This window comes from Carcharhinus amblyrhynchos, chromosome 35 (assembly GCF_965287045.1).
Source record: "Carcharhinus amblyrhynchos chromosome 35, sCarAmb.v2.hapA, whole genome shotgun sequence".
NCBI classification, from domain to species: domain Eukaryota; kingdom Metazoa; phylum Chordata; class Chondrichthyes; order Carcharhiniformes; family Carcharhinidae; genus Carcharhinus; species Carcharhinus amblyrhynchos.
Window position 1 is genome coordinate 1,768,093 of NC_137358.1, and position 24,902 is coordinate 1,792,994.

General features: G+C 46.8%; 1 protein-coding gene across 2 annotated transcripts in view; it reads left to right on the top strand.

The window, feature by feature from the left end:
• The window catches only part of LOC145361551 (GRB2-related adapter protein 2-like), a 49,067-nt gene that overhangs the window by 13,882 nt on the left and 10,283 nt on the right, over nt 1–24,902 (top strand). For both annotated transcript variants that reach the window (XM_080217381.1, XM_080217380.1), the window contains exon 3: nt 23,084–23,175. In XM_080217381.1, coding sequence (XP_080073507.1) covers nt 23,084–23,175 — 92 coding nt within the window. The remainder of the gene's footprint in view (nt 1–23,083; nt 23,176–24,902) is intronic.

Consider the following 24,902-nt stretch of genomic DNA (forward strand, 5'->3'; position numbering starts at 1 on the left):
TTAAATATATTCAACGAGGTAGCCTCCACCACTTCAATGGGCAGAGAATTCCAGAGATTCACCACCCTTTGAGTGAATGTTCTAAACTGCCCCCCCCGCCCCCTTATTTTGAGGCTGTGCCCTCTAGTTCTGTTTTCCTTTCTAAGCGGAAAGAATCTCTCTACCTCTACTCTATCTAGCCCCTTCATTATCTTGTTAGTCTCTACAAGATCCCCCTCAGCTTTCTAAACTCAGGGTCAATTTAGCATGGCCAAGCAACCTTATTTGCACATCTTTTGGACTGTGGGAGGAAACCGGAATACCGGGAGGAAACCCACGCAGACACGGGGAGAACGTGCAAACTCCACACAGACAGTGACCCAAGCCGGGAATCGAACCCTGGCACTGTCACGTAGCAGTGCTAACCACTGTGCCACTGTGCTGCACCTAATCTGCTTTGTTCAAATCTTGGACTTAACTATATCACTCTCAAACTCAATATAATAATGATATGATCACTATTCCCGGGGGCCTCTTGACAACAAGATTATTAATTAATCATTTTTCCAGTAGCGTTTCCACTGGTGTCTCAGTGAATGCTGTGCTTTTAGTAAGTCAGATCATTAGGTTTTTGCAATGTTCACTCAGTGACTAAACAAGGATTTCTTGCAGTTGAGAAGACCTTTACAACCCAACATCTGTTAACGATCTTCAGTTTGTACACCCTATTTCTATGGTTGCTTAATTGCAACACTGAGATAGTTCTCAGAGATATTAATGACATGTTGCTCAATTTTTGCAGACTAACAGAGAAGTCATTCTCAGCAGCCTTGCAGGGAAATCCAAAGTGAGACTGCATAAATAGAAGAAAGTCACAATCAATCTAAATGATCATTAAAATATTATATTTTTAATTAGTATTGGGTTGAAGGGTTATGGAGAACTGGCAGGAAAGTTTGATCTGATTTATTATTGTCACATGTATTAGCATACAGTGAAAAGTATTGTCTCTTGCACGCTGTACAAACAAAGCATACCGTTCATAGAGAAGGAAAGGAGAGAAATTGCAGAATGTAGTGTTAAAATCATAGCTAGGGTGTAGAGAAAGATCAACTTGGTGCGAGGGAGGTCCATTCAAAGTCTGATGGCAGCAGGGAAGAAGCAGTCTGTGGAGTTTTTAAAGTGGAATTGAGCCAAGATGAGATCAGCCATGATGGTATTTGTAATACGTTCACAGAGGCAGAAGTCACTTCACCAGAATCTCTTTATTTACAATTCCAACGGTGGCACAGTGGTTAGCACTGCTGCCTCACAGCGCCAGGGACCCGGGTTCGATTCTCGCCTCGGGTCACTGTTTGTGTGTGGAGTTTGCGTGTTCTCCCCGTGTCTGCGTGGGTTTCCTCCAGGTGCTCCAGTTTCCTCCCACAGTCTGAAAGATGTGCTGGTTAGGGTGGATTGGTCATGCTAAATTGACCCTAGTGTCAGTGGGACCAGCAGGGTTAACATGTGGGATTACCCGGGAATAAGGCTTTGATGGGATTGTGGTCGGTGCAGGCTCGATGGGGTCGAACAGCCTCCTTCTGCACTGAAGGAATTCTATGATTCTAGCAGTCGACAGAGTGCTATCAGTCAGCAGTCTGTCTTTGGGAGTACCAGAGGAACTGACACTCCTGGTTATATACAAAGTAAAGTCTCCCTGATTGATCCATCAGTTGGCCCCTTAATCAGGGAGCTCGTATTCCAATAGGCCAACTTCAATGGCCTGATTCAGGTCTTTACAGTAATGAATGGTGGAGTAGGCTTGAAGGGCTGAATGGTCTACTCCTGCTCCTGGTATGTTAATTGGGTGAGACAGAATAATTTGAAGGAGCTTCATGTAAACCCACATATACCCCTTGAACTGAGCAATCAATTTCTATACAGTAACCACACTTGTACAGCGAGGGGAATGCCTGGTGCTTTTGCAGGCTTGGTACAAAGAAGGAAATGTGTTCCTGTTTAATTTTAGCATTTAGGAATTGGCAACAGCGAATCAAAGAGCTGTTATTTTAGCGACTGGTTGTGTAAGCCACACTGCCCTTATTAGAAAGACAGGAACAGAACAGCACAGCTAGTTAATCAGATATTAAACTTATACCAAACTCCCGTCACTAACTAGCTCAGTATTGCGAAACCTACAATTCATACAGTGAAACCTGGACTATGTTTCACATCCGTGAATAATTCATGTCCTATTTTACAGTCACTGCTTTCATTTCAGTGTATTCAAGCTGTGACGTTTTTTAAACTGTCTTTTCTTCGCTCTATTTACGCCCGATTTCACCCCAAAGCCACGAAAAGACCCCGAATCCTGATGGGTTAGAAACACGAGCCAGTTCGACCATTGCAGACCTCACAGCTTTTCCCAGTCTCAAACCCAGAATATCCTAGCAGGATTCACGAATGTCAGGAATGGTATTCCCACCAATGTACCCCAGCCTGGTCAACATGGTGGCACAGTGGGTTAGCACTGCTGCCTCACAGTGCCGGGGGCCCAGGTTCAATTCCGAGATCGGGTCATTGTCTGTCTGTATGTAAGTTCTCCGCGCGTCAGCATGAATTTCCTCCAGGTGCTCTGGTTTCCTCCCACAGCCCATAGATGTGCAGGTTCGGTGGATTGGCCACGCTAAATTGTCCTTTAGTGTCAAGGGGATTAGCAGGGCAAATACGCAGAGTTACGGGAGTAGGGACTGGGTGAGATTGTTGTCGGTGCAAACTTGATGGGCTGAATGGCCTCTTTCTGCTCTGTAGGGATTCCAGTTCACAGGCACTGAGGCTAATGCAGAATGTCCACACCCCCCTCCCCATCCCAAAGCAGAGGTGGATGTATCCATGTGTATGGATTTACCTGTCGGCTATCTAGCCATTCGGAAAAGGTTAACCGGAACGATTCCTGGGGTGATCAGAGTTTAGGAGGGTAAGAGTTGATCTTATTGAAATATATAAGATCCTGACGGGGGTTTGATGGGGTCGAGGCTGAGAGGATGTTTCCATTTGTGGTGAAATGTGGAGCTGGAGGCCACAGTTTCGGAATAAGGAGTCTCCTATTTAAGATGGAGAGAGGGAGGAATTTCTTCTTTTGGAGGCTCATTAGTGTCTGGAATTCTGTTCCACAGAGATTTGATTTGGTTTGATTTATTTTTGTTACAAGTATTGGTATACAATGGAAAGTATTGTTTCTTGCATGCTGATACAAAGTATACCGTTCATAGAGAAGGAAAGGAGAGAGTGCAGCACGTAGTGTCACAGTCATAGCTAGGGTGTAGAGAAAAATCAGTTTAAGGCAATGTAAGCCCATTCAAAAGTCTGATGGCAGCTGGGAAGAAACTGTTCTTGAGTCAGTTGGTATGTGACCTCAGACTTTCGTATCTTTTTCCCAAGGGAAGAAGGTGGAAGAGAGATTATCCAAGGTGCATGGGGTCCTTAATTATGCTGGCTGCTTTGCCGAGGCAGTGGGAAGTGTAGACAGGGTCAATGGATGGGAGGCTGGTTTGCATGGGCTACGCTCATGACCATTTGTAGTTCCTTACGGTCTTGGGCAGAGCAGGAGCCCATACCGAGAGCAGTGGGGCTGGGTCATTGAATTGATTCAAGGCTGAGTGAGACAAAATTTTTGATCAACAAGGGAATCAAGGGTAGAGGGGGCAAAGAGGAAAGTGTAGTTAAGGCCACAGTCAGAACTACCATGATCTTATCAGTTGGCAGAGCAGGCTCGAGGGGCCGAATGGCCTCCTGCTGCTCCTATTTTGTGTGTTGCATTCTTGAATCCATCTCCTGGTGGGTGGAGAATTGGGAACTGGGAATTCTAGATTGAAATCCATGGGAATCCTTGTGTCGAGTGGGTGTGGGTGACTTGTGGGATCCCAAAATTCACTTCCCCCCACCTCCCTCGCACATTGCCCCCTCTCAGAGAGGAAGGTGGAAACAGTCCATGTTCAAGCCTCATTCTTTCAGACTGAGCAACCTGAGAATCTTCCCATTATTTTGCAGTTCAATCCACAGGAAGAAGTAAAAATATCAAGCCTGCTATCCCATGACAAGCCTGAAATCAGAACACGCAATGGGTGGCACGGTGCTTAGCGCTGTTGCCTCACAACACCAGGGACCTGAGTTCGATTCCTGGCTTAGGTCACTGTCTGTGCAGAGTCTGCACATTCTCCACGTGTCTGCATGGGTTTCCTCTGGGTGCCCCAGTTTCCTCCCACAGTCCGAAAGACGTGCTGGTTAGCATGCATTGGCCACGTTAAATTCTCCCTTGATGTACCCAGGCTCCGCAGTGTGACGGCTAGGGGATTTTCGCAGCGACTTCATTACGGTGTTAATGTAAGCCTTACTTCTGACCCTGATAAATAAACTTTAAAAAGAATTTTTTATCTCACACACTGAACTCTCAGTTGGAAATATCTTTAAAATGTCATTTCTCGGGATCTCCCTTGGAAAAACCAGAATGAGAACAGATTCGGGTAAATGAGTGAACATCAAGCCCGCCTACTTCCACTCTGTAACATTTCCCCTCTCTGTTGCGCACCTAGGGCCATCGACCTACCACTTATCTAACCTCCAGATTCACCTGTGCCAATGCCCAACCTGCCTCCAGGCTGGTCCTCCATGATCCATTCTCCCTAAACCTTGGCTGATCTGAAACCTTGTTGGCAGTCTCTAACTCATTCGTCCCTCAGCCCTTCACTCGCTGTCCTATATTGCCTCCCCGTCAGCAGTTCCTCAATTCTAAAATTCTCGTCGTGTGCTTTCAAATCATTCTGCATGATCTCACCACTTGCCATCTGTCGCTTCCTCTAACTCAGTAATCCTGAAAGATTGCTGTGCCCCTGAAATTCTGGCCTCCCGGACTGTAACCTCGCCACCATTGGCTGCCGTCCCTCCAGCTGCCGGGGTACTAAATTCTGGAATTCTCTTCCTAAGTCTCCCCATCTCTCTTTTCTCCTCTGAAACACTCTTTAAAACTTACCTCTTTGATCAAGCAATTGCTCACCTGCCTTAGAATCTTGGCGGGTGGGACTTTCCAACCACGCTCACCCAAAACCCCCACCCAAGATCAATGGACTGACGCATGCCCGCACCCCCCCCCCCCCCCACCACCCCCCCCCCCCCACCCCCCCCACCACCCCGCCCCACCACCCCACCCCACCACCCCCAGTGAGCAGGATGGGAAAATTCTCTCCATATGTGGGTCAGTATCAATCCTTTCTGTTTGGTACTGATTCTGTGAGAGCCCTTGGTATATTAAAGGTGCTGTATAAATGTGAATTGTTGTTGTAATTTTGCAGGATGCGTCTCATAGTGAGGGAAGGGAATGGGGGAGCCAAAACAAGTGGTAAACTAATAGGCAGTCAGTAACCCAGGAGTGTCTAAGATTCGAATGGACTTCATTTAACGATTAGAAGTTCTTGTTTTTTGACCTGAAAAATGAAGGTGTTGTATCAGATATTTGCAGCATGGCTGCAGGTAATGGATTTGATGCTGTCTTACACCAGTGAGATGTTTTACTTTGCAGGCAACAGGTCACTAAATTCCTTGAAATATGAAGATGGGTTACGGGGGAACAAGACCACAGAACAGCTTTGGATCTGCCCCTGACAGAGGGGGCAATTGGGCAGATCTGGAGGAGTCAGAGAGGGGTGGTGTTGGGGATGGGGAATACACAAACTCAAACTAACCCCCCATCCCGTTCTCTCCCCATAGCCCAGTGCCAATCCCAAACTAACCCCACTGCCCCACTCTCTCCCTGTATGCCTGAATCAATCCCAAACTAATACCATTGCCCCACTCTCTCCCCATAGTCCGGTATCAATCCCAAACTAATCCCACTGCCCCGCTCTCTCCCTATAGCCCAATATCAATCCCAAACTATTCCCATTGCCCTGTGCTCTCCCCATAGCCCAATATCAATCCCAAATTAATCCCACTGCCCCACTCTCTCCCCATAGCCCAATGTCAATTCCAAACTAATCCCACTGTCCCCATAGCCCTGTATCAATCCCCAAACTAATCCCACTGCCCCACTCTCTCCATAGCCTTGTATCAATCCCCAAACTAATCCCACTGCCTTGCTGTCTCCCCATAGCCCTGTATCAATTGCAAAATAATCCCACTGCCCCGCTCTCTCTCCATAGCCCTGTATCAGTCCTAAACTAATCCCCCTGCCCCATTCTATCTCCATAGATCTGTATCAAACCCAAACTAATCCCCCTGCCTCAATCTATCTCCATTGCCCTGAATCAATCCCAAAATAATCCCACTGCCCCGCTCCTCCCCATCACATTGTATCAATCCCAAACTAATCCCACTGCCCCACTCCCTCCCCATAGCCCTATATCAGCGTCAATCTAATCCTACTGTCCCATTCTCTCCCTGTAGCCTTGTATCAATCCCCAACTAATCCCACTGCCCCTCTCCCTTTCCATAGCCCTGTATCAATCCTGAACAAATCCCACTGCCTCACTCTCTCTCCATAGCCCTGTATCAACCCCAAACTAATCCCACTGCCCCGCTCCTCCCCATAGCCCTGTATCAATCCCAAATTAATCCCACTGCCCCACACTCTTAATATTTCTGCATTTTCCTCTGTTTTAAATATTTATCCTATTTTCCAGTGAAGATGCAGTTTCCCCCTCTGTCAGTCCCTGTGATATTGCCATTGCAGCAACGCTCCGTGCAGAGCATTTTCTGTGCACCTCCGTGCTGACTCTGACTCTAGCAATGTTACCTCAATGAGTGCTCATCTCTCTGACCACCCCACCCAAGCCAGAAGGGAGAGTATTTCTTCAATTGATTCAATTTTCCCCATAGCGTCCCAGATTGAGAATCGTTTGGAGGAATGGGCTGTGTCATTGGGCCTATTTAGCACAAACTAGTCAACTGGTACTGAGGGAATGCTGTTAAACTAGTCAACTGGCTGATTGTCTTAGGGTCTTGTGGGGTAAAATGTGGTAACCTGAGCAAGGAGAGTGAGGGTTGCATTGCAAATTGTGCAGAGGTGAGAGAGAGAAAACCCTCGTGGGACTGAATGTGTTTTGCAGATCTGCACGGTTTCAATCGCAGCCGCAACTCAGACGTCTGCATGCTCAGAATGAGATGTAAAGTGGTCTGTTATTTCTCAGCAAACTGACAGCCTTGCTTCTTTTCGCAATGACATCGTCTAATGTCTAACCTGGATTCCAGGGCATTGTGAACTGAACACCTTCCACTTTCCAGTGACTTGAGCCTATCCCAAACTCTGCTGAGCACATTCTAACCTGCACCAAGTCACGGTGGCACAGTGGTTAGCGCTGCTGCCTCATAGCACCAGGGACCTAAGTTCAATTACATCTGTGTGGAGCCGGCACGTTCTCCCCGTGTCTGAGTGGGTTTCCTCCAGGTGCTCTGGTTTCCTCCCACAGTCCGAAAGACGTGCTGGTTAGGTGGACTGGCCATGCTAAATTCTCCCTCAGTGTAACCAAACAGGAGCTGGAGTGTGGCGACTAGGGGATTTTCACAGTAACTTCATTGCAGTGTTAATGTAAGCCTGTGACACTAATAAATAAACATTCACCCATCACCTCCTGTACTCGCTGACCATCACTGGCTCTCAGACCAGAAATGCTTCAATTATAAAATTTCCACCCTTGTTTGTTAAATCATTCTCTTGTCTTGCTTCTCCCAATACCCTGCAGTCCCATAGCTAGGGTAAATGCGTGGGGTTATGGGGTGGGATTGTGGTTGGTGTCGACTCAATGGGCTGAATGGCCTCCACCTGAACTACAAGGATTCTATGATATCCCCCTGAGATCTCTGTGCTCCTCGGATTCTGGTCCCTTGAGCGTCTCCAAGTTTAGTCGCGGCACCATTGGCAGCCGTGCTTTCAGTTGTCTGGGCGCTAGGTTCTGGAATTCCCTCCATAAATTTTTCCATCTATCTCTCTCTCTCCCCTTCTTTAAGACACTCTTTAAAACCTGCCTCTTCGTCAAAACCTGTCCGAATATCTCTCTATGCATCTCGGAGTCACACTGTTTTATAAAGCATCTCCAAAGAGCCAGTGGGAGTTTTTGATATTCTTGACAATATTTGTAGTTCAGCATCTAAATCTTTAGAACGATGCAAGTATAAATTTAAATGTGTTAAACACTAACTAGAAAGATTTCCTGCATTTCTTTAGCACCTTTCTTCAGCTATAAAAGGCAGTGGTAACTGATGGATGTTATGACGCTGAATGTGGTCCCAAATCACACAGAGATCAAAGACTCGTGATTCTGTTTGAGTGATGTTGATTGAGGAAGGCAGGCTGGCCCATGGCACTGGCTCACAGGCCCCTCACTTCTACAAGTTCCAAACTTTCTGGATCCAACAAGGAGGACAGATTGGGTCCCAGCTTAATGCAACTGACAGTGCGGCACTCCCTCAGCACTGACCCTCTGACAGCACGGCACTCCCTCAGCGCTGACCCTCTGACAGTGCAGCACTCCCTCAGCGCGGCACTCCCTCAGCGCTGACCCTCTGACAGCGCGGCACTCCCTCAGCGCTGACCCTCTGACAGCGCGGCACTCCCTCAGCGCTGCACCGAAATGTCAGCTTAAATTACATGTCATGTAAAGGGACTTGCCGGGGGGGGGGGGGGGGGGGGTGGTTCTATGTGACAAACCAGCCTTCAGTGACAGCAGCAGAAAGTGATGTTTTTGAAATTGACTCCTCTTGTTTTAAGTGCAATGTGATCGGAGCAGTTTCCTCGATATAGCTGAGTTTGTGATGGCGACACAGTCATTGACCCCCCTCCTATCTGTCAGTTATTCTGTGCTACACTTACCCCATCTTCGTATGAGTGTGTATAAGTGTTTACGTAGAACATAGAACACTACAGCACAAACAGGCCCTTCGGCCCACAAGTTGCGCCGATCTATCAGGCCTATCTATAACTCTCAATCCCATTAAATTCCATGTACTCATCCAGAAGTCTCTTAAAAGACCCCAGCGAGTTTGCCTCTACCACCACTGACAGCAGCCGATTCCACTCACTCACCACCCTGTGAGTGACAAACTTACCCCTGACATCTCCTACGTTTAAAAGAGATGAGGGTGTCTGGAAGAACTGTGATACTTTCCAGGGCTGTTCAGCCTGATGACTCTCACTGCCTTGAATGAGGCATCAGAGAACCACCAACCTTGGGAGGCCCATGCCCTCAGGAGAGGAGGGTGCAGCATATCATAACACTCAATTTGAGTGAGGCCAAATGTTCGAACACGGATGTTTTTGATCTGACATTTTTCAAATGCAGTCACTGCACGGTGGCAAAGTGGCTAGCACTGCTGCCTCACAGCGCCAGGGACCCTGGGTTCGCTTCCCGGCTTGGGTGTCACCGTCTGTGTGGAGTCTGCACATTCACCCCGTGCCTGCGTGGGTTTCCTCCAGGTGCTCCGGTTTCCTCCCACAGTCTGAAAATCGTGGTGGTTAGGGTGCATTGGCTAAATTCTCTCTGTGTAGCTGAACAGGCACCGGTGTGTGGTGACTAGGGGGTTTTCACAGTAACTTCATTGCAGTGCTAATGTCAGACTACTTGCATCACTGTTCTCCCCATGGCTGTGTGGGTTTCTTCTGGGTGCTCCAGGTTCCTTCCACCCTCAGGTTAGGTGGATTGGTCATGCTGAATTGCCCCTTAGTGATGGGGCGGGGGGGACTAGCTAGGGTAAATGCATGGGGTTATGGAGATAGAGTGAGATTGTAGTCAGTGCAGATTCGATGGGCCGAATGGCCTCCTTCTGCAGTGTAGAATTCTATGATTCTAACATGAGATATTTAATATTTGTCATTTGTAGTTGGAGTGGGTGGAGGGGAAGGCAGGGGGGTGGTGGAGGAGTCGGGGGAGGGGAAGAGACATCTAATAAGTTCTTGATCAACTGGAATACCCAAGCCAATTCCAGCCATTAAACGCAGCCGCTCGCTCGATGAAGAGCGAAAGAAGTGCTTGGGGATTTCTGCTCGCTGAGTAACGCCTTCACTTGGGAATTTCTGACTACACACTTACATCTGCTGGAGTTAAGTTAAATAATCCTCCCCCCCCTCCCACCACACTCCCTACCCTCCCACCTTCCGCCTTACAAAAGGACCATGGGGTCTTCCATCACAACACGGGTGTTCCAATTCCTCACCTTTGCCAATCTGACATCACCAGAACAGATTCCCGGGTCTGCTTGAAATCAAAACAGAAAGTTCCAGAAAAACCCAGTGTGCCTGGCAGCAAGTGTGGGGGGGAGTAATGACTCTTCTTCAGAACCGCTTCAGTTCCAAGGAAGAGTCAGTCCACATTCAACTCGAAACATTCACTCTGTTTCTCTCTCTCCACAGCAGCTGCCAGACCTGCTGAGTTTTTTAATTTGCCCCAGAACCTTCTGGGTGTTTTTTCTTTAAGGTATTTGCCTTTCGTTTTTTAGGTCAGCTATTAATTTGTGGGATCTTGCTACGCGCAGATTGGCTGCCTTTTGTGCTCTTCATCTGTCTATCGGGTGTTTTGGAGTGTTGTGCGAGGCTGCGAGCAGTTGGACATCAATGCTTATTTCTATCTTTTCCCATTGAACCTGTCAGAATGCGATTAAATAGCATCTCTGGTGGGGGCGGGATGATGGGGGTGCGGGCAAAGTGGGGGTCAGAAGAACTCTGAACTCGGCTTGTCGCAACCCTCTGTCCACCAGCCAAGAGGAGGGTGTGTCAGCATTCGCTATCTGCCTTGCAGTTTCTGTGGTTGTACACTAAAAAAGAAAGCGATTAAAGTTCAGAAAGGATGGTGAGATGTTTGATTTGCATTTTCGAGGTTGTTGGGTTTACCAGAAGCTGCGACACTCCCCCAGTTTTGCCTTTGACAAGCTGAGGTTAGAATAAGATGGGGGCATGGTCTGTTTATAGGTACGGTGTGTGTCCTGCGTCCTGGGCTGTTAATAGGTACGGTGTGTGTCCTGTGCCCTGGGTTGTTTATAGGTACAGTGTGTGCCTTGCGCAGAACCTGCCCTTACCTCAAAATGTGGCTCTTACACATTGAGCATCAAAGTGAAAGAATAAACTGACATGATTTAGTTCTTCAACTCTTGGCACTTTGGCTAAAATCAAGTGTAGGATCAAGGCTTTTGCTACCAAATAAACCTATTGGACTTTAACCTGCTGTTGTGAGACTTCTTACTGTGTTTACCCCAGTCCAACGCCAGCATTTCCACATCAGTGTTTGATGGAGACAGTGTAGAGGGAGCTTTACTCTGTATCTAACCCTGTGCTGTACCTGTCCTGGGAATGTTTGATGGGGACAGTGTAGAGGGAGATTTACTCTGTATCTAACCCTGTGCTGTACCTGTCCTGGGAGTGTTTGATGGGGGACAGTGTAGAGGGAGATTTACTCTGTATCTAACCCTGTGCTGTACCTGTTCTGGGAGTGTTTAATGGGGACAGTGTAGAGGGAGCTTTACTCTGTATCTAACCCTGTGCTGTACCTGTCCTGGGAGTGTTTGATGGGGACAGTGTATAGGGAGCTTTACTCTGTATCTAACCCTGTGCTGTACCTGTCCTGGGAGTGTTTGATGGGGACTCTGCAAACACTTTAAAACTCTGTATCTAGCTGGGACAAAATCAAAATCACAAAATTTTTACAGGTGCTGAAGGAAGCCATTCGGCCCATCGTATCAATAGTGGTTTGTTCATGAGAAGTACACCTAGTGCCATTCTCCCGCTCTGTGCCCTAGCCCTGCATATTCTTCCTTTTCAGATAATGATCCAATTCTCTCTTGAATGACTCGATTGAACCTCCACCACAATCTCACTAAATGTCGGAATAGAGTTGAGGGAGTCAAAGGGCCTCTTCCTCTTCCCATACCCTATGATCCAATATCATTCTTTCACCCTCTGTCTCTGGGTCCCCTCTTGGTCTGTCTCTCTCACTTTTTCTTTCATCTAGACTGTGCTTCTCTCTTACTTTCTCTCTTTCTCGTCCTTTGATAATCTGTAAAATGAGGGCAGCACGGTGGCACGATGGTTAGTACTGCTGCCTCACAGTGCCAGGGACCCGGGTTCAATTCCGGCCTTGGGTCACTGTCTGTGAAGAATCTGCACGTTCTCCCCATGTCTGTCTGGGTTTCCTCCGGATGCTCCGGTTTCCTCCCACAGTCCAAAGATGGGTGGGTTAAAATGATTGGCCGTGCTAAATTGACCCTAGTGTCAGCAGGGTAAATATGTGGGGTTGTAGGATAAGGGCCTGGATGGGAATTGTAGTCAGTGCAGACTCGATGGGCTGAATGGCCTCTTTCTGCACTGTAGGGATTCTATGATTCTATAATAAAATCTACAAACATCAGTCAGCCATTCCAGGAACATGTGCATAAAATGTGCAAGGAAAAAACTGGGCACAAGATGTCCGTGTAACTAACCCGTGATGTGGTTACTGATCCATTTCTAAAGAAGAAATGCAGTGAATGAGCTCATGTCTATATAAGGAACCTTTCTTTTCCATGGAACACATTTTAAATGTTTCAGAAGATCACCGTGAAAGTGTAGCGCCTGCCCATGTCTCAGGTTTTAGGGTGTGGGAAAGCATTGATTGTATAAAGCTACAGGACATCCTGGTGGATTTCTGAGCTGGAGTTGGAGTGATCTCCCAGTGATCTCGCACTGCATCGATTTAACTCAGCTGAGCTCGCTGTGGGGAGACAGCCAGGAATTAGACCTGGAGTTAGCTGCCTTATGGAGGTTGCCTCAGTCTAATCTTCCAGCCTCCTGAACTAATCCAAACTCTCACACAAACTCACTGTCCTGAGGGAACTGACCTCCATATATTATTGTAGCAATGTTGTGGGTGTAGGATTGTAACTGTTGGTGTCACTGATCTCAGACAACGGAGGGAGAAAGTCATCCAGGATTCCTGTTCCTGTTTACCCTCCAGTATCCCTCAATCTTTCTTGCGTTCTGTTTCCCCCCACCCCATGTCCCTCAATCTTACTCACTATCTCCCCGTGTCCCTCAATCCCACGCACCATCTCCCCGTGTCCCTCAATCCTACGCACCATCTCCCCGTGTCCCTCAATCCTACGCACCATCTCCCCGTGTCCCTCAATCCCATACACCATCTCCCCGTGTCCTTCAGTCCCACGCACCATCTCCCCGTGTCCCTCAATCCCACGCACCATCTCCCCGTGTCCCTCAATCCCACGCACCATCTCCCCGTGTCCCTCAATCCTACGCACCATCTCCCCGTGTCCCTCAATCCTACGCACCATCTCCCCGTGTCCCTCAATCCTACGCACCATCTCCCTGTGTCCCTCAATCCCACGCACCATCTCCCTGTGTCCCTCAATCCCACACACCATCTCCCCGTATCCCTCAATCCCACGCACCATCTCCCCGTGTCCCTCAATCCCACGCACCATCTCCCCGTGTCCCTCAATCCCACGCACCATCTGCCCGTGTCCCTCAATCCCACGCACCATCTCCCTGTGTCCCTCAATCCCACGCACCATCTCCCTGTGTCCCTCAATCCCACGCACCATCTCCCTGTGTCCCTCAATCCCACGCACCATCTCCCCGTGTCCCTCAATCCCACGCACCATCTGCCCGTGTCCCTCAATCCCACGCACCATCTCCCTGTGTCCCTCAATCCCACGCACCATCTCCCTGTGTCCCTCAATCCCACGCACCATCTCCCTGTGTCCCTCAATCCCACGCACCATCTCCCTGTGTCCCTCAATCCCACGCACCATCTCCCCGTGTCCCTCAATCCCACTCATGCACCATCTCTCCAGGTCCCTCAATCCCACTTGGATGTGATTTTCACTTCAATTAATTTGCGAATCTGTTGTCTGGCACTGAACAAAATAACCAATCAAGGTGATGGATTGATGTTTACATAACATTAGTACTTTGATGTCTTTTAGGGACTCCTTCACCCCTCTCTGAGCAGCACTTGTTTCCAGTGCCACATTGTGGGTGAGGTTGGCCCTGCTCCTGTCTAGACCCCAGGACACGATGTGCCAGGCTCTAACTCATCCCAAAAATGAAGGAAACAAAATTTCTTGACCATCGCGGGGAAAATGTTGCACACAGAGAGGCTGGATGCTGAGAACTCAATAGCAGCAATATGTGCTGCCACTTGCTAAAGATCGAGATGCTGATAAGAGGGAGTGTGCTGTCAGTTTGCACTGCGCTATCAGATGATTTCAGGAAGCTGAGGCTGAGAGAGAGAAGGGTTTTGGGTGAAGGGAGCTGAAAGCTGTGTGTGGTCTCGGGACACGCAGGTGCACGGGAAGGAAACCAGCCCTGGTACTGCAGCCAATAGGCAGCAGAAGATTCTTAGAAAATTCTGCTATTCGAGCTGACAATTCAGAAACAAAACTCTGCAAGAAACTGCACATTCAGGCCCTCATAGCACAGTGCAGGAGGAGGCCATTCAGCCCATTGTGCCTGTGCCAGCTCTTTGAAAGGCCAATCCAATCAGTCCCACTGCCCAGAGCCCAGCATGTAATTCCTTCTCCAATATTCACCCAACTCCCCTTTAAAAGTCACCGTTAGATCTGCTTAAGACCGTCGCACCCACACACCATCTCCCCGTGTCCCTCAATCCCACACACCATCTCCCCGTGTCCCTCAATCCCATACACCATCCCCCCGTGTCCCTCAATCCCATACACCATCCCCCCGTGTCCCTCAATCCCACACACCATCCCCCCGTGTCCCTCAATCCCACACACCATCTCCCCGTGTCCCTCAATCCCACATACCATCTCCCCGTGTCCCTCAATCCCACATACCATCTCCCCGTGTCCCTCAATCCCATACACCATCCCCCCTTGTCCCTCAATCCCATACACCATCTCCCCATGTCCCTCAATCCCATACACCATTTCTGTGTCCCTCAATCCCACTCACACACCATCTCTCTAGGTCTCTCAGTGGTTAGCGCTGCTGCCTCACAACACCAGGGACCCGGGTTCAGTTCCCAGCTTGGGTCACTGTCTGTGTGGAGTTTGCATGTTCTCACCATGTCTGCATTGGTTTCCTCCAGGTACTGCGGTTTCCTCCCACAGTCTGAAAGATGTGCTGGTTAGGTTGGTTGGCCACGCTAAATTGATCCTAGTGTCGGGGGCTAGCAGGGTAAATGTGTGGGGTTACAAGAATAGGGCCTGGGTGGGATTGTTGTCGGTGCAGACTCAATAGCCCGAATGGCCTCCTTGTGTACTGTAGGGATTCTATGATAAAATAAAATTTTAAAGTTTATTTATCAGTCACACGTAAAGCTTACATTACATCTCTGCAATGAAGTTACTGTGAAATTCCCCTAATCACCAGACTGCAGCATCTGTTCGGGTCAATGCACCCTAACCAGCATGTCTTTCAGACTGTGGGAGGAAACCAGAGCGCTCGGAGGAAACCCACACAGACACGGGGAGAATGTGCTGACTCCACACAGACAGTGACCCAAGCTGGGAATCGACCCAGGGTCTCTGGCTCTGTGAGGCAGCAGTGCTAACCACTGTGCCACCGGAGCACGTACAGGAGCAGAATTAGGCCATTCAGCCCATTGAGTCTGCTCCACCATTCAATCACGGCTGATACTTTTCTCACCCCCGTTCTCCTGCCTTTTCCCCATAACCCCGATCCCCTTATTAATCAAGAACCTTTCTATCTCTGTCTTAAAGACACTCAATGACCCGGCCTCCACAGCCTTCTGCAGCAAAGAGTTCCACAGGTTCACCACTCTCTAGCTGAAGAAATTCCTCCTCATCTCTGTTTTAAGAGTGCGTCCCTTTACTGTGAGGTTCTACCATCCTTTCACGCAGCGCCTGCCAAACCACAGCAACTTGCTGTGTTAACTTTGTCTCATGTCTAAAGAGTTAAAGAAGAGCTGAGGGAATGCAGCAAGTTGGTTAGGGTTGGGAATATACAGGCTGAGGAAGTGGTGGGGCAGATCCAATGGCAACTTTCAAAAAGGAATTGGATCGAACCCTGAAAGGAGAAAATAATTCAGGGCTCCGGGGGGGGCAATGGTAGGAGCTAAATATCTCTTTCAGAACTTGGTTTTCTCTTATGCTGTACCCAGTCAATGATGCTAGGTTTGGTCATGACCTGGACCTTGCTCCCTCTGAGGGCGGTGGAAGTGGAGACCATCTTTGGTTTTCAAAAGGAAATTTGATGGGATGTTGAAGAAAATGAATGCATATTGTGAGAAGGATAAAGTGGTGCAAAATGGGACTGACTGGACAGCATGGAGTCAATGGGATGAATGGCCTGCTCCTGTGCCATAGGCATCTGTAGTTTAGAAGAGTGAGAGGGGATCTCATAGAAACTTAAATTCTGACAGGGTTAAACAGGGGTTGATTCAGAAAGAATGTTCCCAGTGGTGGGGGAATCCAGAACTAGGGGTCATAGTTTGAGGATAAGGGGTAAACTGAGATAAGGAGAAATTTCTTCACCCAGAGGGATACACTACCACAGAAAGTATTTGAGGCCAAAATATTGTCTGATTTCAGGAAAAAATTAGATGAAGATCTTGGCGCTAAAGGGATCGAGACATGTGGGGGGAAGTGGGGGATCAGGATATTGAATTCGATGATCAGCCATGATCAAAATGAATGGTGGAGCAGGGGCTGGAAGGGCCGAATGGCCGCCTCTTGCTTCTGGTATCTATGTCTCTATTCTGCAATGCCACTTGATGTCAAATGAGGCCATGGTGTTGATGACCCTAAATCTCTGTGTCCTCTCGCTCCCCTCTGTTGTTCAAATTTCTCCTGATCTGAGATGAATGTTTATAAGAGGGCCACTCCGATATTCCTAGGGTTTAATCCCACAATATGAACCCACAAACAAGCTGCAGGAGTAAGGCCATTCAGCCCCTTGAGCCTGTTCCATCATTCAATAAGACCGTGGCTGATCTGATGATAAACCTCAATTCTGCATCCTGCCTACCCCTGATAATCTAACACACAACCCCCCTCCTTGCTTATCAAGAATCTATGCCATAAGAATGTTCAAAGCTTATACTTGCACCATCTTTTCAGGGAGAGAGGTCCAAAGGTTCACACCCTCTGCTGCTTCTCCGTTTTAAGTGTTCGACCCTTTATTTTTAATCGGTGACCTTTAGTCTAGTTTCACCCAGAAGAGTAAACATAATCTCCACATCCACTCTGTCAATTCCCTTCAAGATCTTAAGGTTCAATCAAGTTGCCTCTCACTCTTCTAGGATACAAGTCAGGAGGAGGCCATTCAGCCCATCGAGCCTGCTCCACCATTCATCACAATCATGGCTGATCATCCAACTCAATAGCCTAATCCTGCTTTCTCCCCATAACTTTTGATCCCATTTGCCCCAAGTGCTATATCCAGCCGCCTCTTGAATACATTCAATATTTTGGCATCAACTACTTCCTGTGGCAATGAATTCCACAGGTTCGCCACACTTGAAGAAATGTTTCCACACCTCTGTCCTAAATGGTCTACCCCGAATCCTCAGACTGTGACCCTGGTTCTAGACTCCCCCATCATTGGGAACATCCTCCCTGCATCTACCCTGTCTAGTCCTGTTAGAGTTTTATAAGTCTCTATGAGATCTCCCCCCACCCCCCCAATCATAGAATCATAGAAACACTACAGTGCAGAAAGAGTCTGCACTGACCGCAATCCCACCGAGGCCCCACCCCATATCCCTACACATTTACCCGCAAATCCCTCTCATCTACACATCTCAGGACACTAAGGGGCAATTTTACCTTGGCCAATCAATGTAACCTGCATATCTTTGGACTGTGGAAGGAAACCGGAGCATCGGGAGGAAACCCATGTAGACATGGGGAGAATGTGCAAACTCCACACAGTGACCCAAGGTGGGAATTGAACCCAAGTCCCTGGAGCTGTGAAGTAGCAGTGCTAACCACTGTGCTACCGTGCCACCCAAAAGTTGATCCTGGTAGCGGTGGGATTCGAACCCGAAGAGACTGGAGCCTTAATCCAGCGCCTTAGACCACTCGCCCACACTACCAGCACACTACTATTTGTCTGAACTCCAGCGAAAAATATTCTAACCTAGTTAATTTCTCCTGAAGCAGTAATCCCACCATCCCTGGGATCAGCCTGGTAAACCTTAGCTGTACTTCCTCAAGAACAAGAACATCCTTCCTCAGAAAAAGAGACCAAAACTGCGCACAATACTCTTTGTGTAGCCGCACCAAGGCCCCTGTATAATTGCAATAACACATCCCTGCTCCTGTACTCCCGCGATGAATGTATCCTTCCAGCAGTTTCCAGTCACGTATAATAGCACCTGTCCGACAGCGATGGTTCTTACCATCCTGAACCCACAGTGAAGGACTTCATGTGACAAGGATGTAAATCAGCAATTTGATATGGAAAGCACTGTGTAGCTGTGGATCAGACTTTCTCAACTCAACACGCAAATTTATCATTTGCTTGATGGTTTGAGTTATAAGGAGAGGCTGGATGGACTGGGACTTTTTTCTGTGGAGCGTAGGAGTTGTAGGGGTAGAGGTCCATAAAATAATGAGGGGCACAGATCAGCTAGTCAGCATCTCTTCCCAAAGGTAGTGGAGTCTAAAACTAGAGGGCATAGGTTTAAGGTGAGAGGGGAGAGATACAAAAGGGTCCAGAGGGACAGTTTTCTCACACAGAGGGTGGTGAGTGTCTGGAACGAACTGCCAGAGGTAGTAGTAGAGGTGGGTACAATTCTGTCTTTTAAAAAGCATTTAGATAGTTACATGGTTAAGATGGGGATAGAGAGATATGGGCCAAATGCGGGCAATTGGGAGTAGCTTAGTGCTTAAAAAAGGGGCAGCATGAACAAGTTGGGTTGAAGGGCCCGTTTCCATGCTGTAAATGACTGATTTACAGTCACCGAACACAGAAACACTTTACTAGCAATTCATCACAGGATTCACTGAAATATAAGCACCCAGCTTTATCTCATTCACCTTTACCATAAAAAGTTTATTTATTAATCACAAGTAAGACTTACTTTAACACTGCAATGAAGTTACTGTGAAATTCCCCATGTCGCCACACTCCGGGTAGACTGAGGGAGAAGTTAGCATGGCCAATGTACCTAACCATCCTGGTCCTCACATGGGATAATGATTCTGGAACACAAGACGATGAGAAATAGGAGCAGGAGGAGACCATTCGGCCCATGAAGCCTGCTCTGCCATTCTGTACGACCATGACTGATCTTGGGTCCATTTTCCTGCCTGTTCCCCATATCCCTGATTTCCCTGAGTGATCCCACAGTCTTAAATATATTCAACAATGGAGCATCTACACCCCTCTGGGAGAGAGAATACAAAAGATTTACAACCCTTTGAGTGAATTAATTTCTCCTTATCTCAGTCCTAAATGATTGGCCCTGCATTCCCAGTGTTTTAGATTCTCCGACCAGCGGAAACAATCTCTCGGTGTCCACCCTATCCAACCCCCTCAGAATCCTCTACGTTTCAATGGGATCTCCTCTGATTCTTCTAAACTCCAGAGAATATTGACTCCAGTTTACTCAGCCTCGTCACTGGACAACCCCCTCATCCCAGGGACCAATCCAGTGAACCTTTCAATGCAAGTTTATCCTTTCTTAAATATGGAGACCAAAACTACACACAAAGTGGTCTCACCAAAACCCTGTACAACTGTAGCAAGACACTTTTGTTCCTGTACTCCAATCCCCTTGCCAAGGCTAACATGTCATTTGCCTTCCTAATTACTTGCTGCACCTGCACGCTAACTTCGTGTACTCGCTGTACTGGCACACTCAAATTCTCACCTTTAGCAATCCTTACAAACTCCTCATCTTTAGAAATATGCTATCTTTCCAGTTGTTACAACCAACGTGAGTAACTTCCTGTCTTCCATCTTCCACCGTGTTGCCCCCTCACCTAACCTTTTCAGAGCAGACTTAGATTCATCACTCTCTGTCTCATCATCTCAATTATTGATATAGATTGTAAATAGCTGGGGCCCCAGCTCTGATCCTTTGTCATGCCCCACTGCTTGTCACATTGGAAAACCCCTGTTTTTCCCCACTCTCTGTTTCTTATCCATTAATCAACCCTCTAGCCAAGCTAAAATATTACTGCCACCTCCATGAACATTTATCTTGCCTGTTAACCTTTTGTGCAGAATCTTATTCAAGTATACCACATCTACTTCGCCTTTATAGAATCCCTACAGTGTAAAAGGAGGCCATCTGGCCCATCAAATCTGCACTGACCACAATCCCACCCAGGCCCTATCTTTGTAACCCAATGTATTTACCCTGCTAGTTTCTCTGACAATTTATCTGGCGCTGGAAGGGTGCAGAGGAGATTCACTAGGTTGATTCTGGAGATGAGAGGGTTGGCTTATGAGGAGAGACTGAGTAGACTGGGGCTATACTCATTGGAATTCAGAAGAATGAGGGGAGATCTTATAGAAACATATAAGATTATGAAGGGAATAGATAAGATAGAAGCAGGGAAGTTGTTTCCACTGGTGGGTGAAACTAGAACTAGGGGGCATAGCCTCAAAATAAGGGGGAGCAGATTTAGGACTGAGTTGAGGAGGAACTTCTTCACACAAAGGGTTGTGAATCTGTGGAATTCCCTGCCCAGTGAAACAGTTGAGGCTTCCTCATTGACTGTTTTTAAGGCGAGGATAGATAAATTTTTGAACAGTAAAGGAATTAAGGGTTATGGTGAACAGGCGGGTAAGTGGAGCTGAGTCCACAAAAAGATCAGCCATGACCTTATTGAATGGTGGAGCAGGCTCGAGGGGCCAGATGGCCGACTCCTGCTCCTAGTTCTTATGTTCTTATCACATCCAATCAACCTAACCCACACATCTTTGGAGTGTGGAAGGAAACCAGGAGAATGTGCAAACTCCACACAGACAGTCACCTAAGGCTGGAATTGAACCTGGGTCCGTGGCATAGTGATAACTACTGTGCCACCGTGCCACCCCCACCATCTTATCTACCTGACTAGTTACATCCTCAAAAACTAATAAATTTGTCAAACAGCATTTCCCTGTAGTAAAACCATGTTGACTTGTTCCAATCATACTATGTTTTTCTAAGTCAATTGTTAAGACTTCCTTAGATTCCAGCATTTTCCCAACAATTGATGTTAGATTCACTGCTTTCCACCTCCCTCATTTCTTAAAAAGCGGTCTAACATTTGCCAATTTCCAATCTAGTGTGACCATTCTCTAATCTAAGGAATTTTGGGAAATTCTTCATTCACTTTTTTCAACAGCTGTCTCTTTTAGGGCCTTAGGATGTAGGCCGTCAAACCTCAGAACTTTGTCAGATTTTAGCTCCTTAAGTTTCTCCAATGCTTATCTTTCTGATGTTAGTTTGCCTAATTTCCTCACTCCTTATAGCCCCGAGGTTATAATCTATTTCTGGTACAGAACTTGTGTCTTCTGCTGTGAAGGCAAACAGAAAATATTTGTTCAATGCTGCTGCCATTTCGTCATTCCTCATTTTAATTGCTCCGTCTCAGATTCCAGTGGATCAATGTTTACTTTAACGTGGGAGTTATTGGTTAATCACAATGATCAATCTCGGCCAATGAATCAACATTGGACCCAGACATGAGGTGAGGAAAATCCCCACCCCCTCCTCTGGAGTGGGCAGCTTTGGGAATCGATCAAAATTCACCCCACGCCTCACCAAATTACTCAGATATTGGCTTCCCAAAATGTTATTTCCAGAAAAAAAAATTCTATCTCATTCACATTTGAGCGAATCAGTACTAATTACTCAGCCATCTTCCTCAGAATCCTGTTCCACAGGTTGGTCACTCACTCACAGAAGTATTATTTCTGAAGATCTAGATCAGTTTTTGCGTTTAGCCCTTCTAATCTCCTCTGGATTGACATTTGATTGGATTTGATCTGATTTATTATTGTCACATGTACCGGGATGCAGTGAAAAGTATTGTTTCTTGCGCGCTATACAGACAAAGTATACCATTCATAGAGTACATATAAAGAAGGAACGGAGAGGGTGCAGAATGTCGTGTTACAGTCATAGCTAGGGTGCAGAGAAAGATCAATTTAATGCAAGGTAGGTCCATTCAAAAGTCTGGTGGCAGCAGGGAAGAAGCTGTTCTTGAGTCGGTTGGTATGTGACCTCAGACTTTTGTATCTTTTTCCTGACGGAAGAAGGTGGAAAAGAGAATGTCCGGGGTGTGTGGGATCCTTGATTATGCTGGCTGCTTTGCCAAGGCAGCAGAAAGTGTAGACAGAGTCAATGGATGGGAAGACAGTTTGCGTGATGGACTGGGCTACATTCACAGCCCTTTGTAATTTCTTGTGATCTTGGTCAGAGCAGGAGCCCATACCAAACTGAGATACATCCGGAAAGAATGATCTGATTTTTATTTTAATTTGATTTATTATTGTCACATGTATTAGCATGCAGTGAAAAGTATTGTTTCTTGCACGCTATACAAACAAAGCACACCATTCATAGAGAAGGAAACAAGAGAGTGCAGAAGGTAGTGTTATAATCATAGCTAAGGTGTACAGAAAGATCAACTTAATGCAGTGTGGGTCCATTCAAAAGTCTGACAGCAGCAGGGAAGAAGCTGTTTTTGAGTCAGTTGGTATGTGACCTCTGACTTTTGTATCTTCTTCCCGATGGGTGAAGCTGGAAGAGAGAATGTCCAGGGTGCGTGACAACATTAATTATACCAGCTGCTTTGCCGAGGCAGCAGTAAGTGTAGACAGAGTCAATGGATGGGAGGCTGGTTTGAGTGATGGACTGGGCTACATTCACGACCCTTTGTAGCTCCTTGCGGTCTTGGGCAGAGCAGGAGCCATACCAGCTGTGATACAACCAGAAAGAATGCTTTCTATGGTGCACTTGTTAAAGTTGGCAAGAGTCGTAGCGGATTGTTTCAGACAAGACAAAATGGCTTGTCACTGCCAATGTTTTCCAGCTCCTTTAGAATCCTAAAAGTAATGATTGTATTACCTCTCAGCCATCACCTTGTCCATTGAGAATGAGCTACAATCAGCGGTGTGCTTCCCTATATCGTTTTCCTTACCTTTTCATGTCTTATCCCCCAGGTCCTGAGCACAGAGGATGATTGGTACAAAGCTGAACTTCATGGGCATGAAGGGTTTGTGCCAAAGAACTACATTGAAATTAATGTACCCAGGTATGTACCAGGAATGCAATATACATTCCCCCCCTCAGCAGCATGTTACACACTCCAAAACAAAGCCAGTAATATTTATATCTTTACTAAATAGATTGGAAACAGATGTGTAAGTCCCAATTAATAGCCATTTTTCTGTCTGTTATACAGAACAGCAGCTGCTGGGTATACTGCACAGGGAATGGCAGTCACTGTGTATGTTATAGGGAGTAATAGTCTCTGTGCATTTTATTATTCATTCATGGGATGTGGGCTTTGCTGGCTGGGTGAAAGGTAGGGACAGGATGGTAGGGAGCAGCTGTTCCCCTCCGTTGAGGGATCAAACACAAGGAACAGTTGAGGACTTTGAGTCTGTACTCATTGGAGTTTAAAAGGATGAGGGGGGATCTTATTGAAACTTATGGGATACTGCGAGGCCTGGATAAAGTGGATGTGGAGAGGATGTTTCCATTAGTGGGAAAAACTAGAACCAGCGGGCGCAACCTCAGGCTAAAGGGACAATCCTTTAAAACAGAGATGAGGAGGAATTTCTTCAGCCAGAGTGTGGTGAATCTGTGGAACTCTTTGCCGCAGAAGGCTGTGGAGGCCGGGTCACTGAGTGTCTTTAAGACAGAGGTAGATAGGTTATTGATTAATAAGGGGATCGGGGTTGTGGGGAAAAGGCAGGAGAATGGGGAGGGGAAAAATATCAGCCATGATTGAATGGCAGAGCAGACTCGATGGGCCAAGTGGCCTGATTCTGCTGCTAGTTCTTATGGAACATAGTTTTAGAGTGGGAGACAAGTAGATTCAAAGGTGATTTGAGAAAGAAATAATTCACTCAGAGGGTAGTGGGAGGTATTGGAACCTGGAAACCTTACAACCTTTAAAAAATATTTGAATGAGCACTTAAAATATTACAACATTCAAGGATATGGGATAAGTGCAGGAAAATGGGATTAGCTCAACTTTAGTGCTAGTTATTGTCAGTGCAGACTCGACGGGCTGAAGGGCCTTTTCTCTTTGACGAACCCTATGAATCTATGACTCTGATAACAGCTCCTATGTATATTGTCAAGAATTACAGCTTCTGTACATATTAATATCAGCTTCTTTGTATTTTATGGAGAATAGCAGTCCCTGTGTATATTATAGAGAATAGCAGTCCCTGTCTACATTATAGAGAAAGCAGTCCCTGTGTATATTATAGAGAATAGCAGTCCCTGTGTATATTATAGAGAATAGTAGCCCCTGTGTATATCGTAGAGAATAGCAGCCCCTGTGTATATTATGTAGAATAGCAGTCCCTGTGTATATTGTAGAGAAAGCAGTCCCTGTGTATATTATAGAGAATAGCAGCCCCTGTGTATATTATAGAGAAAGCGGCTCCTGTGTATATTATAGAGAATAGCAATCCCTGTGTATATTATAGAGAATAGCAGTCCCTGTGTACATTATAGAGAAAGCGGCTCCTGTGTGTATTATAGAGAATAGCAGTCCCTGTGTATATTATAGAGAATAGCAGCCCCTGTGTATATTATAGAGAATAGCAGTCCCTGTGTATACTATAAAGAAAGCAGTCCCTGTGTATATTATAGAGAATAGCAGTTTCTCTCTACATTATAGAGAAAGCAGTCCCTGTGTATATTATAGAGAATAGCAGGCCCTGTGTATATGATAGAGAATAGCAGTCCCTGTGTATATTATAGAGAATAGCAGTCCCTGTGTATATTGTAGAGAATTGCAGT